Source organism: Dermacentor variabilis, chromosome 4 (assembly GCF_050947875.1).
Source record: "Dermacentor variabilis isolate Ectoservices chromosome 4, ASM5094787v1, whole genome shotgun sequence".
Classification (NCBI taxonomy): Eukaryota; Metazoa; Arthropoda; class Arachnida; order Ixodida; family Ixodidae; genus Dermacentor; species Dermacentor variabilis.
The window spans coordinates 230,911,846-230,929,357 of NC_134571.1; the positions used below are offsets into that span (position 1 = coordinate 230,911,846).

The 17,512-nt window shown below is 44.8% G+C and overlaps 1 protein-coding gene across 4 annotated transcripts in view; it reads right to left on the reverse strand.

Annotated features, from left to right (window-relative positions):
* Nucleotides 1-17,512, reverse strand: part of arr (low-density lipoprotein receptor-related protein 6) — a 466,849-nt gene that overhangs the window by 377,982 nt on the left and 71,355 nt on the right. For 3 of the 4 annotated variants that reach the window (XM_075691043.1, XM_075691042.1, XM_075691046.1), the window contains exon 3: nucleotides 5,133-5,273. The exons of the other annotated variant lie outside the window; for it this stretch is intronic. In XM_075691043.1, coding sequence (XP_075547158.1) covers nucleotides 5,133-5,273 — 141 coding nt within the window. The remainder of the gene's footprint in view (nucleotides 1-5,132; nucleotides 5,274-17,512) is intronic. 4 annotated transcript variants of the gene reach the window in all.

The following is a 17,512-nucleotide window of genomic DNA, read 5'->3' on the forward strand; positions in this document are numbered from 1 at the left end:
CTTGTGTTTCGAGGACTTCGACCATGTGCAATGGATCCGCGCACCTTCGAAAAGAAGTGCCGGACGAAGCATGCCTACGGGAAGCGGAAACGCAAGCCCGTCACAGCAAGGAAGAAGCGGCGATTGTCAGCAGGTGGTTCGGCCGAGCAGAGCGTCCGTTTAGAATCGGCGGAGTACGCGCCCAACGTGCTGTGCGATCTCTCGCCCAACGTGCTGCGAGATCTTGCGCAGAGTCGAGCACCAGCCAGCGATAGTGAGACGAACCATGATCTTTCGCCGTCGAAGCGCGGGCGCAGTGTTACTTCACCGGTGACGATCGACATGCCAGTGAGTCTCGCCGTACGCGAGCGTCCCGTCACAAGTTCGTCCAGCACAGATCACGGAGTGGGCTTGCAGCGGTCATCGCCGCCCGACTGCAGAGCATCAGAGACGCGCTTCCGCGGTGAGTCGTTCCAACGCCGAGATGTCTCTGCAGCCAACAACCGCCAGTGAAGGCAGTCCCATGCCATCGACGAGTTCCGGCGCTTCGACGGAGCTGCAACGCGGGCGCACGCTCGCTGCCGCGGATGCGCCGGCGGCCGACCTTGCCGCTCTTCACAGTGTTGACTGTTCGCCCAGTGAACGTCGCACTATTCAAGCTCACCTGAAAACACGATTTGTGTCCGCGGAAACTGCAGAACTGCAAGCGTCGAGAGTTCGCGAATCGCTTCGCGCGGTTTCAGCAACGGAGCGCAAGTTCGGGCTGACTGGCTCACAGGAAAATGCCATTCCCGCACCTCCAGAAGAGGAGTTTATGCTTGTTCATGTTGCTGCTTTGAACTCGCTGATTGGTTCCCCGCTTTGCCCAACTTGTCAGCAGCCCGGCCTAGCAGTGCACCGCGAAACTGAACTGGGGCTAGCTGTGAAGATGGTACTTTCATGCATTTCCTGTGGTAGTACCCTACAGTCTGAGTGGTCCTCACAAAGGAAGAGCGGCTCTAGAGCTTTTGAGGTCAACATCAGAGCTATACAAGCAATAAAGAGCATTGGGAAAGGACCAACTGCTCTTAATGACTTCTGGGCCACCATGAATGTCTCGCATCGTGGGTTACACCACAAAACATATGATGGGCACCTCAAAAAGACTTTCAAGCCTGCCGCAGCGGCAGCTGCACACAACATCTTTGCAGATGCTGTAGAGGCAGTGAAAAAGGTGTACACTGAAATGGAGACTACATTTTCAAAGAACATCACAGTAGTGTATGATGGCACATGGTTGACACGCGGCCACAGCTCCCATACCGGCATAGGCTGTATAATTGAATTCCATACAGGGCTTGTGTTGGACTGCATAGTTCTGTCCAACTTCTGCCTTGGGTGCAGCCAACAGCCAGCAGAAAGTGACCCCAACTATGCTGAATGGAAGCAGCAACACCAGTGCCAGAAAAACACTGATGTGAATTCTGGAAGAATGGAGGTTGAGGCTGCACTACAGCTCTTCAGGCGCTCCTTGAGCAGAAATTATTTACGTTACACAAACATAGTTTGTGATGGGGGCAGCCGCATGTTTCGCACTCTATGTGATGAAGAAGTTTATGGTTTTGTACAGCTATCTAAAGAGGACTGCATAAATCATGTGAAAAAACGAATGGGGGCTGCACTTCGCTCTTTGGTGGCCAAGGCAAAGAAAGGAGAGCCACTAGGTGGAAAGGGGGGCCTGACACAGCAGCTCATCAAAAAACTGACGAACTACTATGGCCTTGCTCTGCGGAACCACTCAGAAGTCGAGGAAATGCAAAGGGCAGTAATGGCAACGTACTACCACATCACATCAACAGATGATGAGCACCATCATGAGCTGTGTCCCCCTGGCCCCCTTAGCTGGTGCAACCACCGATCAGCTGAGGCAGAAGGGCAGCCAGCACCAGCTCACACGTACAAGCTTTCAGCTAAAGTTGCTGAAGCACTTCTGCCTGTGTACCAGCACCTCTCAGACCCTCAGTTGCTGGCCCGGTGCAAAGGAGGCAAAACTCAAAACGCGGCTGAGAGTCTCCATTCAGTGATATGGTCACTAGCATCAAAAGACCAGCATGCCTCACTGTTTGCCGTGGAAACAGCAGTGCACGAGGCAATTTCAAGGTACAACTCGGGCAGTCTGAAAGCTTATTCAGACCTGTGCACAACATTGGGCCTGCGCCCTGGTGCCCTCTCTCTTCAGCGGGCTGTCGAGAAAGATTCCCAGCGAATGAAGAAGGCACACAAAGTCCATCTTCTGAAAGGACAGAGGGCTAAGAAGTCACCTGCTGCCAAGGACACCAAATTTTACAATGCAGGAGCATTCTAGACAGTGTGTGCCAGTATGGAACTTTGAGGCTTGTTTTCTCAGTTTGTTTTGGGCTTATCACCTCGCTCGTGGAAAGCATAGCACGGCAATGGGAGCATGGATTTTAATCCTGTTTGTTTTGCTGCAATTGCTGAAGTGTGCCTTATGTCAAGACAGTCTCAGATTTACCATTTAGGCTCACCATTTTTTATTACACAATAATTGGAGCATGATTCATTCTAAACATAAAGAGAAGGTGCATACTATATCGTTTAGATAAAGAGCAGAGAAATTTAAAAAGAAATTAAGAGAATCTTGACTTAGACTATACTTCTTAGTAACTATTAAAAACATTTACAGACCCATAACCCATTTTGCTGTCCCGCTAGACTTTCCACGAGCAAGCAACACGTGAGCAATATATAAATAATGACAAAATAAAAACTACTGAAGATATTATTGTGAAACTTTGTAGCTGTCTGTTTGATGCTATTTCAAACCTGTATGCCAAATTTCATCACTCTAAGTTAAAAAATGAAAAAGTTTGTTCCGATCCCCTCATCCCCCCCTTAAGGAACGTGTACTTCGCCCTAGAGGACTCTGCCCGAACATGGTTCGCTAACCACGAGCCATCCATCACCACCTGGCAAGAATTTCAACGGCAGATACGCGATACGTACAGCAGCCCCGCAAGAAAAGAGCGAGCAGAGCAAACCCTTCAGAATAGGGCTCAAAGGCCGAACGAACGCGTAGCAATGTTCGTAGAAGACATGTCGCGACTTTTCAAGCGTGCTGACCCTGGCATGACAGAAGCGAAGAAAGTACGCCTACTGATGCGTGCAGTAAAAGAGCAGCTGTTTGCTGGACTGATGCGAAGGCCTCCAGCTACAGTAGCTGAGTTCGTCAGTGAGGCGACAACAATGGAGCGAGCCCTTCAACAACGCTCCTCGGTCTACGATCGCCAAATCAACCTGGGATCAGCATCTTCTCTCTCGTTACCCTATGACACCGATGCGCTTCGAGAGCTTGTAAGTAGTGTCGTGCGTGAGGAGCTCGACCGGCTACAGGGAGTGCGATTTCAACCGACCGTAACATCCCTCACAGATATCGTCCGCGAAGAAGTTCGCCAGGCAGCACAGCCATTCGTGCAAACCAGACCTGAAGCCGCCCCCGTACTGACTTATGCGCAAGCAGTGAGGCTACCTGCGCAACCCGGGAACCATCGTAACCCGCCTTCTTCTGAAGAACCGCTGTGCCACTTCCAGGGCCAAGGTTCACGTACACATATGTACGGGTCCACGAGGCCCCGAATCAATACGCGAAAGTCAGACGTGTGGCGCACGCCTGACTATCAGCCACTCTGCTTCCACTGTGGCGAAGCGGGCCACTTGTACCGTGCCTGCTACTACCGAAGAATTGGACTCCAGGGCTATCACCCCGGCGCTCGTCGCCCACGTGAGGGAGAGCACCCGAGAGAAATCCAGCAATATCTGGCCAGTCAACCTTCGTCGCCGTACGCGCAGTTCCCACCGGTTGAACAGTCTCTGCCAACGACCTGATCTCAGTCTCCGCAGAGGCGCCAGTCACGGTTACCCCACTATATATACACTATATACACACTATATATACACACTGAACCCCCGACACGGTGTGCGCGACAGCAGCAGCCACAGCAGCCCAAGCAGCAGCAGCAGCAGCAGCAGTGGGAAAGTTGAAGAGGCAAAGAAAGCTTCGCTTTAAAAACGAAGAAATCCATGTCCACCAATGTGGATTTGCTTATGGCACTTGAGATGATAACTACACTGTGGGCTGTCATGCATCCACCCGTGATGGCTTCCTTCAAGAACACTGGTTTCGATACCATTAAACAGGCATCACGTGAGGATTCGGCGTCGCCAGACATAGATTTGCACGGAGAGGCCGTATTCTTGGTTAAACGCTTTCAGGAATATGAGTTATGGTTGCTTTCATGCTTGGCGTCTACGGGCAACATGTGCTGGAGGAATTCTGCTGCCTACGTGAAATGCTGTTGCTCTGTGTCCCATGCCGCAATACACAAAATTTCACGAAAGTATTACCGAAAGTGATCGACTGAGAATACAGCTCCATGGCAGTGCTGCCAGTGCTGACCGATGCATGGGGCGCACTTTGTGCTGCCGGCAATGTGGTTCATAGCCTCAAACAAGGTTTGCAAAATTAGGTTAACAAAATGCTGACTGCAAAGTTTTGTTTTGCGACGCAATCCCTATCTGTGCCGTCTTCACAACAACATAATTTTTGTAAAAGCAATTTTTTTTTTTTTGCTTTTCCTGCCGATTTCGTGATTCTGGGGTTTAACTGTGTTTCCGTTGCGCGTGAACAGAACCATTACATTAGCCTGGCCCAGAGCTCCCCTCGAGCAAAAGCCCTTCATGGGACCCCTACAATGGTTTCGGCTGAGTAATGCAACATAGGTGGAAACTGCAACGTCATCCTCATCACATCCCATGCCATCATCATCGTGAGTGCAAAGCACTTGCATGTGCCTTGAGCCACACGTGAATAAAGAATGCTCTTTTATTCTTGGATGGGCTGGAAGCCATACCCAGTGCTCCATTTTTTTTCAAGATGTTAAGGATGACAGCAGGCCATGTTCGCTGTCGTCACATCATCCTACCGAAGCAATCACCAGAGTCTGATTTCACGTGCACATTTACAACAAATATTGGGTACAAATAAGTTTATTGCTCCAATTGTGACTGTTTTATCTAGGTTAGGCAGTATGCATGGCAGCTTTCTAGTGGTTGTCAGGTGGGGCAGTGCAGCCGCAATATGAGTAGGAATGGCTGACCTGCGTGCCTCGTAGTCCACGGTGAGCCCATTGGGCCAGAAGATGTCCTCACGCACAATGACTTTTCGGGTGGTCAGGTTACCATCCATGCTAGCCCGTTCAATCTTGGGCACGTCGCCCCAGTCTGTCCAAAACAGCAGTCTGCACACAAACACACACGGAAATTCAGTCCAATTTATCAGTAACAAAAACTGTGATTGATCGAATACAGATCCATGGCTTAAGGCAGCACAAGGTTTACAGACAACTCGTGTATCACCTTTGTGTTGTTTACAACCTCGCCTCCAAAGGCTGGCTTATTGCAAAGAAAAGCATCACTACTGCCATATGCATAACTTCAGCGGACATTGCTTTTGGCATCGTTTTCAATGGTCATGCAGGTGTAACAGCAGTGAAAGGTGCTAGTAAGCACTGGTTTGCTTGCGACAAGTCACCTGTGGAGTGATAGACAGAGTTTGAACAAAGAATGTCTCTGGAGCCAACAAGAGGGACTTGTGCTCATCAGGACTGCTTTTCCTTGCTACCAGCTCCCATCCACAATGGGAATAACTGGACTGTGCATAGAGTGAGGGAACTAAATGAGAGGGTAGTTTAGTGGTGACAATGGAATGCTCAAGCGAGGCTGCGACATCAGTTTTTATTAAAATAAGGTTGTGCGAATACTTGAATATTCAATTTCAAATCGAATAGTGAGCGTTCCAATAATTTGACTCACAAATCAAATATTTAATATTTGATTTTCGAATGTCAGTACGTTCAGTGAATGACTCAGCCATTGTCAATGATTGACATCAAGGCACCAGCACACAATGATCATCGGAACAAGGTTTGACCAGGTCGACTAGATCGATCGAAACGATGTACGCTGTGCGAACAGAAGGAACTACAAAAGCAGCATGTGTGAAAAGCATGGAAGCAAGTGGGAAAATCGGTCCAATTAGCCACCGGAAGGCACACTGATCACATTGGATATGCGAGTCCAGTGCTCCAATGCCCACAGATTCGCATAGTTGGGAGCTTTCTACCCATACGCGAGCACACAGACGGACTTGGCACGCGTGCTCATGATAGTTGCTGGCTGGTCGACCGTGAACCTGAACGCCACTTCAACGGCCATCAATCTAACCCGTATGCAATATTTCGCAACCAATATTATCAACAAGCTTTCTGCAACAGTTAGTGACCTGTTATCACATGGGTCAGCGGTGTTACGGCCACCCTACTTACTGGCCATACGGTCTAGCTTGTTAGGCCTAATCGGAGCTGCGTCGTCAGGCGCACTTCAGTTACTGAATCAACACAGATCTAATCACAATGCCTGCATGACCCTCAGAAATCCAACAACCGCCTCATCAGCAAAAGCGAATGCACAGGACGTCCATTGCATGTTCACAGCCGTCATCTTTGCGAAATACCCTATGATGGCCCTTCAATCTGAACGCCATTCACAGGAGCACAACAGCCTCTTACTGTCTTTTCGTAGCTTCAAGCGAACCCTCACAAAACTAGCTTTGGATATACATCCCTCATATCCCTTTTCCCTCATGTGCTTCCAAACATTGCTTTCGTTTATCTAGCAACCATGGTGGAGCCGCAATATTCATCTCATCTGCAGTGTCCTACTAACGGAGAACCAATCTTAAGGGGAAGGTTTAGTTCGGGTGCTCCTACCTAAATACATGTAAAAGAAGAATTCGTTTTTCTCGGCAACCACTGCACCAAATTTGACGAGGTTTGTTGGATTGAAAAGAAAAACTTAAAATATAGTGACTGTTGGTTTCGAATTTTTTAGTTAGGTCGTTAATTTATTAAAAATTGGCAAAAATCAAAAATTTTCTAAAAACGAAACTATCAAGTTTACAACTCTGTAACCCAACAACAAAAAGTGATAATACAATTCTGTGAATTGAATCTAATACTACATCTAAAGAGGACAAAATTGATATGTTACACATGAATATAAAAAAAATTAGTAATATGGAAATACAGCTTTTGCAGAACCTTTGTAACCAAGATAACAAATTCACGCAAGATGTAAAATGACATATCGAACTTGTCCGCTTTCAATGATCAAATGGATGCCGCTTACAGAACCGTGATATCTGTTCCTGATGCTGACCTAAGAATTTGTAAACTTCATGCTTCTATTTCTTCCAATCTATCGAATATTTCAGGACCTAAATAGAAATTCCGCTTCCAACAGTCACTAGAATTTAACTGTCTCTCTCAAATGCAATAAATTTCATTAAAATCGGTCCAGGGGTCATCTCAGAAAAATGTTTTTGCATTTTACATGTATTTGAATAGGCCGCGTCAGAGTTGGGCCCAAGCTAAAGCTTCTTCTTGAGCTTTCTTGCAAAAACTACAAATCAGTATCGATAGAAATACCATCCCCAATTCCACCAAGCACAAAGAAAGTTATTATTGGCTGCATCTACCCTTAACTGTCATCAGTATCAGATTTCTGTAATGAACTAGATGCACTACTTAAACACATTGGTTGAGGAACAGAAGAGTGTTGCCATCATGGAGGATATCAACATCAACCTTTTAGATGATAGCACCTCAGACTGTACTCATTAAATAAACTATTTTTACAGCTATGGTTATGAACCCCTCATAACCCTTCCAATAAGATGCATTCCTGGTAATTCGCACACCTTCATTGACCACATATTATCTAACTTGTTTCACACAATGACTGTGGCATCCTTCAAGTTCCCATAACTGATTACTACTCTATTTTCTTTTGGCTTCCCTGCAGCTCAATTCGAAAGAACGCAACTTTTCATAAGGAATTACCTGATAGAAAAAATCTTTTGTCTGCATCAGCAAAATAGATTCGTCATTTGTTACTTCACTTATACCAAATTCTTGCCTGTCATAAAAGACTGTCTACAAGTGTCATCTACCACTGTAAAATGTAAAAAGTATACCGCACCAAGCACAATCCTCGGCTGACCAAGCTATCTTGAGATGCATGCGGAAAAAAGAAAATATATAAAAAGTAAAAACGCCCATTTAATGCTAAACTTAGGCCTAGATACTCTACATATTGTAATACTCTCAATAATGTTTTGAAATAAGCTAAAAGGCAGTACTATGACAAGATCCATCAAGCCAGTAATAACACAAAGGAACAATGGAAAATACGAGTTAAACCCTTTCTTGAACAGGAACACACATGACAATACAATTTGTCCCCCCCCCCCATGTTTGTTCCAATTACCTCAAAAGTGGACCTCTTCGATTTTCGGAGTTCTGGCAGCCCGCTGGCAGCCAGATGGTAGCCAGCTAGTTCCTGTCCTGATAGCAAGTCACGTGGGCTGAGATCCCAAGACAACCCAAACCTACCCGAAGTTTGCAAAATCGAACGCCGGGACAGCTGGCCGAATGTAAACATGCTACCAGCATGGCAGCGCCCGGCGAGGCTGGCGCGCGCTCGGCGTAGTTGGCCCATTTATGCGTTGCCACCTTGAAAATATATAGCTGCATTAAGGGATACAATCACGTTCACGCGATTTCGCCTGACTCGGCGAAGGACGCGCACTGGGCCAACCTCACCTTTTGCAGCGCAACAGATGACCTCCGGCGCGTCCGATGACAAGGCGCGAAATCGTGCCTAAGTGATTGTATACTCGAAAGCGATAGCTCGAGGATCCCTGCTCGCAGCGATCACGTCGCCCACCAGCAACATTGATGAGTTGGCATTGCGTCATCACTTCAGAAGACATGAAAAAGCAGGATATTGGGGACGTCTCATACGCATAAAGTTTCGTGCCGACCTGCTTGGGCTTCGATTTCAGAAAGTTTGTTGTGGCTCATGGTGCTCCTTATTTTGACCCTAAGCAGCTGGGGACGTGGCTGGCACATGAAAATGCATGCCGCCTGTGACCAGTGAAAAGTTTCACATGAAAAGCAACATTGGTCGCAATCATGAGAGCAATAAGGCAACGTACTTGTATCTAATGTACGTGTGCCTATTACTCAACCAGTGCATGCTTACATCAACGGCTGGCAGTTCGAACAAACATCGGTTTCGAGCTGCCGCCCAAGAATACGATGGAGAGATGGAGCGAACACGGGCTAGCTGCAGAGCCTTTGCTAACTGCAGAAAAAGGAGATATCTCCGCATACATATGTGAGATATGTGAAAAGGAACGCCACCAGAGAAAGACGAACCTAAAATGTACCGCAATGTGTGAATGAGCGTCTACAACTTGCGTGGAACACGACGCAGATAACATGCACGCATGCGAGTGCAGCGTGGCGTGCTGATCACTGCCACAAAGAAGCCTTCAGGGGACACACACACATACACAAAAGCTTCAAACGGTTCACCACTGCTCGTATCACACCGCATCGCAATGCGGAAGGGAGCGTTAGCACCTTCCGCATTGCGAGCACCTAAAAAGATATAGCTAGAAGTAAAGAAATCCGAAGATGACCGTACACAGTTGGCTGAGCGAGGTAAATTTAAGTCAAGCGCCCGCGTTGCAATCCGTGAAGCCCCCGCAAAGATGGCGGCGAGCGCCCATCGCCTCTTTTAGTCGCCTGCTAGCTAGAGAAATTTCACAGAGCAGCCAGACCAAAATCGTCCTGGCAGGTTCTGGCAGCCCGCGGGTAGCCAAAACTGTCCAGCCAGAGCAAAACAAACGCCCGGCAGAAGTACGTGGCGCGGCGGGCGGAGCAACCTGAGAAAAACGAAGGCACTCTGGCTGGCTCTGGCAACCCACGGGTAGCCAGAAGCAGAAAATCGAAGCCCAGTAGTCGCGCTGCTTTAGTGTACCTTTGGCACCTCCTACTTCTTGGTGGCGACGTTGAATCAAAAGGAGCCACAAGTCTTGATAGTTACAACCACATGAAAGAAAAAGTCACGAGAATGGAGTCATGGAAAGCGTTGGTGAAATTCCAAATTCCGATCCCATGACCAAGGCACAGGAGGACAAGTTAGACAATTTGACTCTTGTGGTCCAACGCTTGGAAACTAGCGACACTACAGTCTTGGAATCATTAAATAAGGTTCTTAACATCCATATTAGACTAAACATGAGTTGGATTCGCTAACGAAGCGTGTTGTTGAATTAGAATTGAAAATTGAATTGGCACCATCTGCACAGTCTCAGTTAACACCTTATCTAGAAAAATGCAAGACAGAATCGACGCTCTGGAAAATTGGTCTAGACAGTCAAATGTTTGTTTTTTGGGGGGGGGGGGGGGCATTCCCGATACAGTTGAAGAAACTTGGGCAGCTTCGGAGCAGCTCGTGCGTGACTTTTGTTCTAATAAACTTGAAGTCTTGGTAACCTCGATCGTGAGACCGCATCGTTTGGGCTGCTTTTTGACGAGTAAAATGAGGCCAGTCATTGCTATTTTTTACAATAAAGAAGTTGAATCTGTGATAGGAAACGTCTCCAGGCTCAGAAACAGGCTTCAGCATTGCTTGTGATTATTCCAAGTCTGTCCGAGTGAAGCACCGTCACCTGTGGCGGTACGCAAAATCCGTAAGGAAGGACGGACACCACATTCGCCTCGTCTCTAATAAGCTTCACATTAATAATGATGCCTATGTGTGGGACAGTGAGGCTGGACACGTAATTTGTGTATCTCAGCGATCCACAGACGAATGACATGCTCCTGTTTTTATCTCAGATCAGACAACCCCCCCCCCAGTTTCCCATCCTTCTCAAATCTTCACTTCAATGTATAATACCGATAAAACAATTTTTTTCCTTTACACTAACATCAGAAGGGTCAAACCAAAGAGTGCCGAAATATCTTCACTAATTGACTCATGCTCCGCATCATTAATAGCACTAAGTGAAACAGGGCTCACTGATGTTATACCAGATAATAATTTTTTTCAGCGAAACATGTTTCAATATTTTTTTATCTGATAGATCAAATCGTAGAAGAGGTGGTGTGCTCTTGGCAATATAAGATGATTTGCTGACTGTGCCGGTAATGATTAGTTTATTTCTCGAATGTGTATAGGTTTCTTTAAAGTGCTGTTCTATTGATATAACTATTGGTGCTATCTACCACCCTCCTAACATGAATGATTGCTTTTCTGTCGGATTTCATCGAGTACCGCGTGAAATATGTAAACGTTCCCCAAAGTCTACTCTACTCATATTCAGTGATTTAAATTTCCCTAGTATGCAGTGGTTCACACAATCCGTCACAGCTAGTGAATGCGAAGCTCATATGTACCTTCAATCATGTCTTCATTTCTCACTATCGCAACTTATTACTGATCCCACACACCATACATCGAGCACCGCCAACATTGTAGACCTAATATTAACAAATAATCCTGACATTTGTTCAGACATAGTTCACTTAGAGCGCATTTCCGATCATGACGTAATAAAAGGACACATTTCAGGTTCCTTTAACAAAAAGAAAACTACTATTAAACAAATTCGATGTTACAACAGAGCTAACTATGATAAAATTAACTCTGAATTGGATTGTCTCTCTGCTGAGTTCTTGAATCAGTATTTCTAACGAACTGTTGAGCGAAATTGGGATTTGTTTAAAGATACTTTTAACCTTATCAATGAATTTGTGCGTCTCATGTCCATCAAATGCAACTGCAGTGTACTGTGGTTTAATCAGAAGTTGCGGCGCATGAACAGTAAGAAAAAACGATTTTATCAGCAGGCAGTAAAAAATGCTCGTTTGAGCATGTGGGAAAAGTACAAGAAACGTGATGAAGAGTACCAGTCACTCCTAAAATCGACTCGAATTCTCTTTTTCAATCATGACCTGGTATCGCTGTTAACCAACAACCCTCGTAAATTCTGGCGCATCATAAACCCTAGCTTTAATGCCGACATTTTGCTTACCCACAGTAAAGGCGTCATAACTGATTAATCTGAATGTGCTCAGATTTTTAATGAAGCCTTTTCATTAGTTTTTACTAACAAAGATATTGGTTCACCTTCTGAATTAAATATATTTGACAACATTCGCATGCCTGAAATAGTTATTAATGAAGCTGGTATCTTAGCCTTGTTAAAGAACCTTAAAATTACTAATAGTTCGGACCACCTTGGCTTTAACAATAAGATACTTAAGAGTACATCACAACGCATTTCTTCAGTCTTGTCCTGTCTGTTTTTACAATCATTATCAAACGGGCAAATTACCAATGACTAGCATGTAGCCAAGGTAATACCTATATTCAAGTCAGGTGAGCATTCTTCCCCTCTTAACATCGACCCATCTCACTAACCAGCATAATTTGCAAACTTCTTGAGCATGTCATTCATAGCAAAGTAATTAGCTACCTCAAAAATCATAGCATTATTTTCAAATATCAGCACGGCTTCTGCAAGGGTTTTTCATGTGACACTCAACTCAGTGGCTTTCTTAACAACTTACCTTACATTTATCACTTGACGCAGGCTTTGAGGTCGACGCAGTATTTCTGGATTTTTCAAAGGCTTCTGATCGGGTCACTCATCACAGACTTCTACTTAAATTAGCACAGCTTAACATTGTGAGGTTCTCACACTCGTGCTCTTGGGACAAAGGAATGACAACACAGTAGTGCAAACAATCACAAGGGCATTTATTGCACCTTTCATAGATCAATGCCTGCTAGCCGAGTTGCTATCCACAAAACATGCCGATGGGCACGCGACAAGTCTAGGAAGTCTGACTCACCGCGACCGGATAGCGAGCGAATATGTTTGCCCCAAGCAAGATCTCAACGCCTGGTCGTTCGCGTGTATGGTCACACGAACGGTGGCGCGTTCGAAAGCGGCCATGCAAGACGGTCTCGCAGAAGCATGGATCGGCGCACGCGCGGCACGTCCGCACTGCTTGACGTCCCAACCCAAAGAGGAAGCATGTTCTCCCCTGCTCCCCCCAAGTAACCCTGCTGTGAGGCGGCGTTAGCAGCAACACACTCACACCATCTCTTGCACTGTGCTTCAGCCACACGAACCGCTGCGGCCCGCAAGCACGCGGCGAAGCCGCACTGCAGGAGACGAGAGCTATGCGGGAAAACAAGATATCAGGGGACGCATGAGAGTCGCGCAACCCCACAGCATCTACCCTAATGTACTCAAGTGGATTAAAGACTTTCTATTGTAAAGAACTCAGTTCACCTCTGTTAAAAATTCTAACTAATCTTCTGCTCATGTGACATCTGGCGTATCCCAAGGAAGCGTACTCGGTCCTCTACTGTTTATAATTTATATTAATGATTTGCCTGACTGTGCGGGGTCCAGAGTTCGACTCTGCTGACTATTGCGTAATTTACCGTAACATTACCAATGACCCTGACTGCCAATCCCTACAAACTGACCTCAATGCAGTAAGCACATGGTGCTCATCCTAGTTAATGACCCTTAGCGTTTCTAAAACTAAACATAAGTTTCACTCATCGTACATCTCGTATTCTCGTCGTACATCTCGTACATCCTTAATAGCAGTACTGTAGAACTAACAACTTCTAAGTACCTTGGGGTGCACCTTCATGGTGACTTAACATGGCATCACCATATCGACCTCACCCTTACGTCTGCTAACCGCTCACTTGACCTTAAACGTAACCCCAAACAAGGTCCTATCCACGTGAAAAAGATTGCTTATGCTACTCTAATACGCCCTAAAATTGAATATACTGTGTCGATTTGGGACCCCGATCAGGCCTACGTTATTTCTAACATCGAATCCTTGCAGAGCTGTGCTGTTTGTTTTATTTTTTCAGACTACTCATCCTATACAAGCGTCTCACAACTAAAAAAGCGTGCGTGCCCAACTGGAAAACATCATATCACCATAAACTTGCTTGTTTAACACTTTTCCATAAGCTTTATCACCATCCATCTCTTCATGACGATTTCTTTCAGTCACCCCATGCCATCTTTCAACGATGTGATCATTCTTTCAAAGTTAAATGCTTAAAGTGCCATTTATCCTTTCATGCCAACTTATTCATTTCTCGCACGATCATTCAGTGGAACAATTTGCCATCGCACATCGCCACAGAAACTGACACAAAAAGATTCCAAGATTTACTTTGCTCTCATGGAATGTTGCAATAATATTTTGTTCATTGTTCTTTTGTTCACCCTTTTCTTTCGTATTATGCTTTACGTTTTCATTGCAGTTTTTTATTATTGTTCTATGTACTGTTGTTGCTTTTTCTAATATGTACAGCGTTAGTAATGATTATATCCCCCCCCCCTAGTAATACCCTCCCCGTGAGGACCTTTAGGGGTAACATGAATAATACAATAGATGAGCTGCAATCAGAGGGCCAGCCTATTATGTGTTTTAAAGAGGAAAGTTGGGCGAGTTGGTATACATTCATAATGCTAACAGCGCGAACAAAACGACAACAGAGTGAAAGGACACGGGAGGAGCGCCGACTTACAACTAAGTCGGCGTTAAGCTAGTCTTTGAGCCTTTCCGCCAATACTGTAAACCATCCCCGCAACAATGTTGTGTTAAACTTTGCTAGAGCTGATGATGTTGGGGTTCTAGAATTGCTAGAGGACTCTTATGAGATATTCTCTGAACTTTATGTGCATAATCAGGGTCCTGATTGTCTCTGGGAGTACTTTGCTAATTTGGTCATGTCTTCTATAAAACTTTATATACCTAAGCAATTAAAAAAACTAGCAATAGAAGCCCTTGGATAACTAGAGAAATAATACACTTAAAGAGGCTAATCAAACGAAAACGTAAGAATTGTAAAAAGAACCCTAGCACTCAGACTCGTTACACCATTCAATGTCTTGGAAGGAATCTTAAGATACTTGTGAAAGAATCCAAACAAAGGTTCTTTGGCATCACAATCCCAAAATTTATAAAAGAAGCACCGGGTAAATTTTGGAGATACATTAATCCATCATCGAATGTTTGCTCAACGACACAATCTAACGAGCATCCTTCTTCCGAGAGTTTCAATGAATATTTTGCATCTGTGTTCACAGAAGACAACGGGATTATGCCGGGTATTGAAACTCCATCTGACAGGCCGCCTATTGCTGACGTTGAAATTTCTGAACAAAGTGTGCTCAACCTTTTGCTTCGTTTGAACATAAAGAAAAACCCTGGACCCGATGGCATCCCTAACGACTTTCTTTATCGATATGCCGAATGGAATCCTAAAAATCTTGCATTAATTTTTCGGTCTTCACTTCATAGCGGTTTTTTACCAAAGGTATGGAAGCAAGCTAAAGTGATTCCTGTCCTCAAAAGCCGCGGTGCTGATAATTTAGCAAATTATTGCCCTATATCAATTACTAGTACCTGTTCAAAGATGCTTGAACATATCGTCTCGAAACATCTGTTAACTTATATTAACCCTTTGATGGTTTTCACCGTACATGTACGGCGGCAGTTTTCTGTCCCGCAAGGTCTTTGCCGTACGGGTACGGTTTCGACCCTCCGTTTGAAATTTCGCGCCATAATGACGATGCACGCTCACTGGGAGGTGCTGCCACCTCTTAGGACTTACAAGAAGCGTTTGAAATTTGTGCTACCTTCTTGGGGAGATAAACAGAACTGACTTCTAGCTACAGCGCATCGCGCATCGCGCAACACCCCTTTTGCGGTTTCAGTTTCGCCGCGTGATCGCAACGGAGGCGCGCGAAACGTCATTTTTCTCTTTGTCGGCACCCTCTTGCAGATGTGGTGGAAGTTGATTTCTATCTTCATTGGCGCTGCTCTTAGCTTAACCGCTGCTCGTGAGGTATTCTCGCTCTCAACGGCAACGCGCTTTCGCGGTTTCAGTTCCGCCACGACGGAGGCGCGCGAAACGTGATTTTTATCTTTGTCGGCACGCTATCGCAGGGGCGGCGGAAGTTGATTTCTATCTTGATTGGCACTGCTCTTAACTCGTTTATCACCGCCGCTCATGAGGTATTCTCGCTCTCTGCGGCTGTGCGGACACTCGTGTTTCAAGGAGTACCACACTCTGAAATACTATTGAACATTTTGCAGTTCTGAGTGATGCCGACACCAAAATACTGTTCCTAATTTTTTTTTACTATTGGCTCCCGACTTTATACATCTTGTACATTCAAGATCCGCAATAAAGTAATTTGACCACCTGGGAAAGTTTTCAAAATAATTCGACCCTCGAAGGTTTACTGAATATAATTTGTTATCTATCCACCAACATGGCTTTCGTCAAGGCCTATCCACAACATCTCAGCTCATCGAATTAGCCCATGATCTTTCAGAAACTATTAATATTAACTCTTGGGGACAGATGGATATGATCTTCATGGACTTTGCGAAGGCATTTGATAAAGTGTCTCACCATAAACTACTAAGAAAAATTGATGTTAAGTTCAAAAATGCTGCTATTACTCAATGGTTCTCATCCGATTTTCTTTCTCGCGAGCAATATGTCGAAATTAGTGGTACAAGATCTCAGATTTCATGTGTTAAATCGGGAGTTCCCCAAGACAGTGTTCTGGGCCCCCTTTTATTCCTCTTATTTATAAATGACCTCTCAAATGAAATAGACGTTTCCGTCAGGCTCTTTGCAGATGACTGCATTATATACAATAAAATTGATGCAGTAGGAGACCAGCCTAAATTACAAGCAAATTTGCAGAAAATAAAGAAATGGTGTGATGAATGGCAAATGGTGCTAAATCCGTTAAAAACTGTAGTTATGACAGTCTCTAGAAAGTTAAATTTCTTAAACTACTCTTATATTATTAATAATAATGAACTTATAAGAGTTGATCAGCATAAGTATCTTGGCATGATTTTCACAAGTGATCTTCGCTGGAACCACCATATAGATTATGTGCGTGCCAAGGCTAACAAGTCACTCTGGTGTCTGAGGCACAATTTACCATTCGCAACTCAAGAAACAAAACTTCTAGCTTATAAAACATTAATTAGACCTATAATTGAATATGCTAAGGTTGTCTGGGACCCTTACAATGCTATAAATATATCAAAAATCGAATGAATACAGCCTCTGGCAGTCAGATTCATATTCAATAAATATCAGCGGACGGACTCCCCTTCTCAACTTTCTGTACAGGCAGACCTACCGACATTACAGGCTAGATCTAAATATCAAAGGCTTAAATATATTTACCTAATAATGCATCATCATGTTCATATTAGGCATACAGACTTTTTGAAATTCTTTCTGGTGAAACCACTAGACATCGTCATTCAATGTTTATTCGTCCCCCTGTTATACATACCGAGTGTTTCCTCAAGTATAGCTTTTTTCCAAGAGCTATCAAAGAATGGAACTCCCTATCGGAAGAAGCCGTTTCATCCTCATCAATCAATTTCTTCGCAAAACACATTGGAAATATCCTAGTTTGTAAATATTATACTTAACTTTGTGTCCTTGTTATCATCAGCGGTTTACGCTGTTA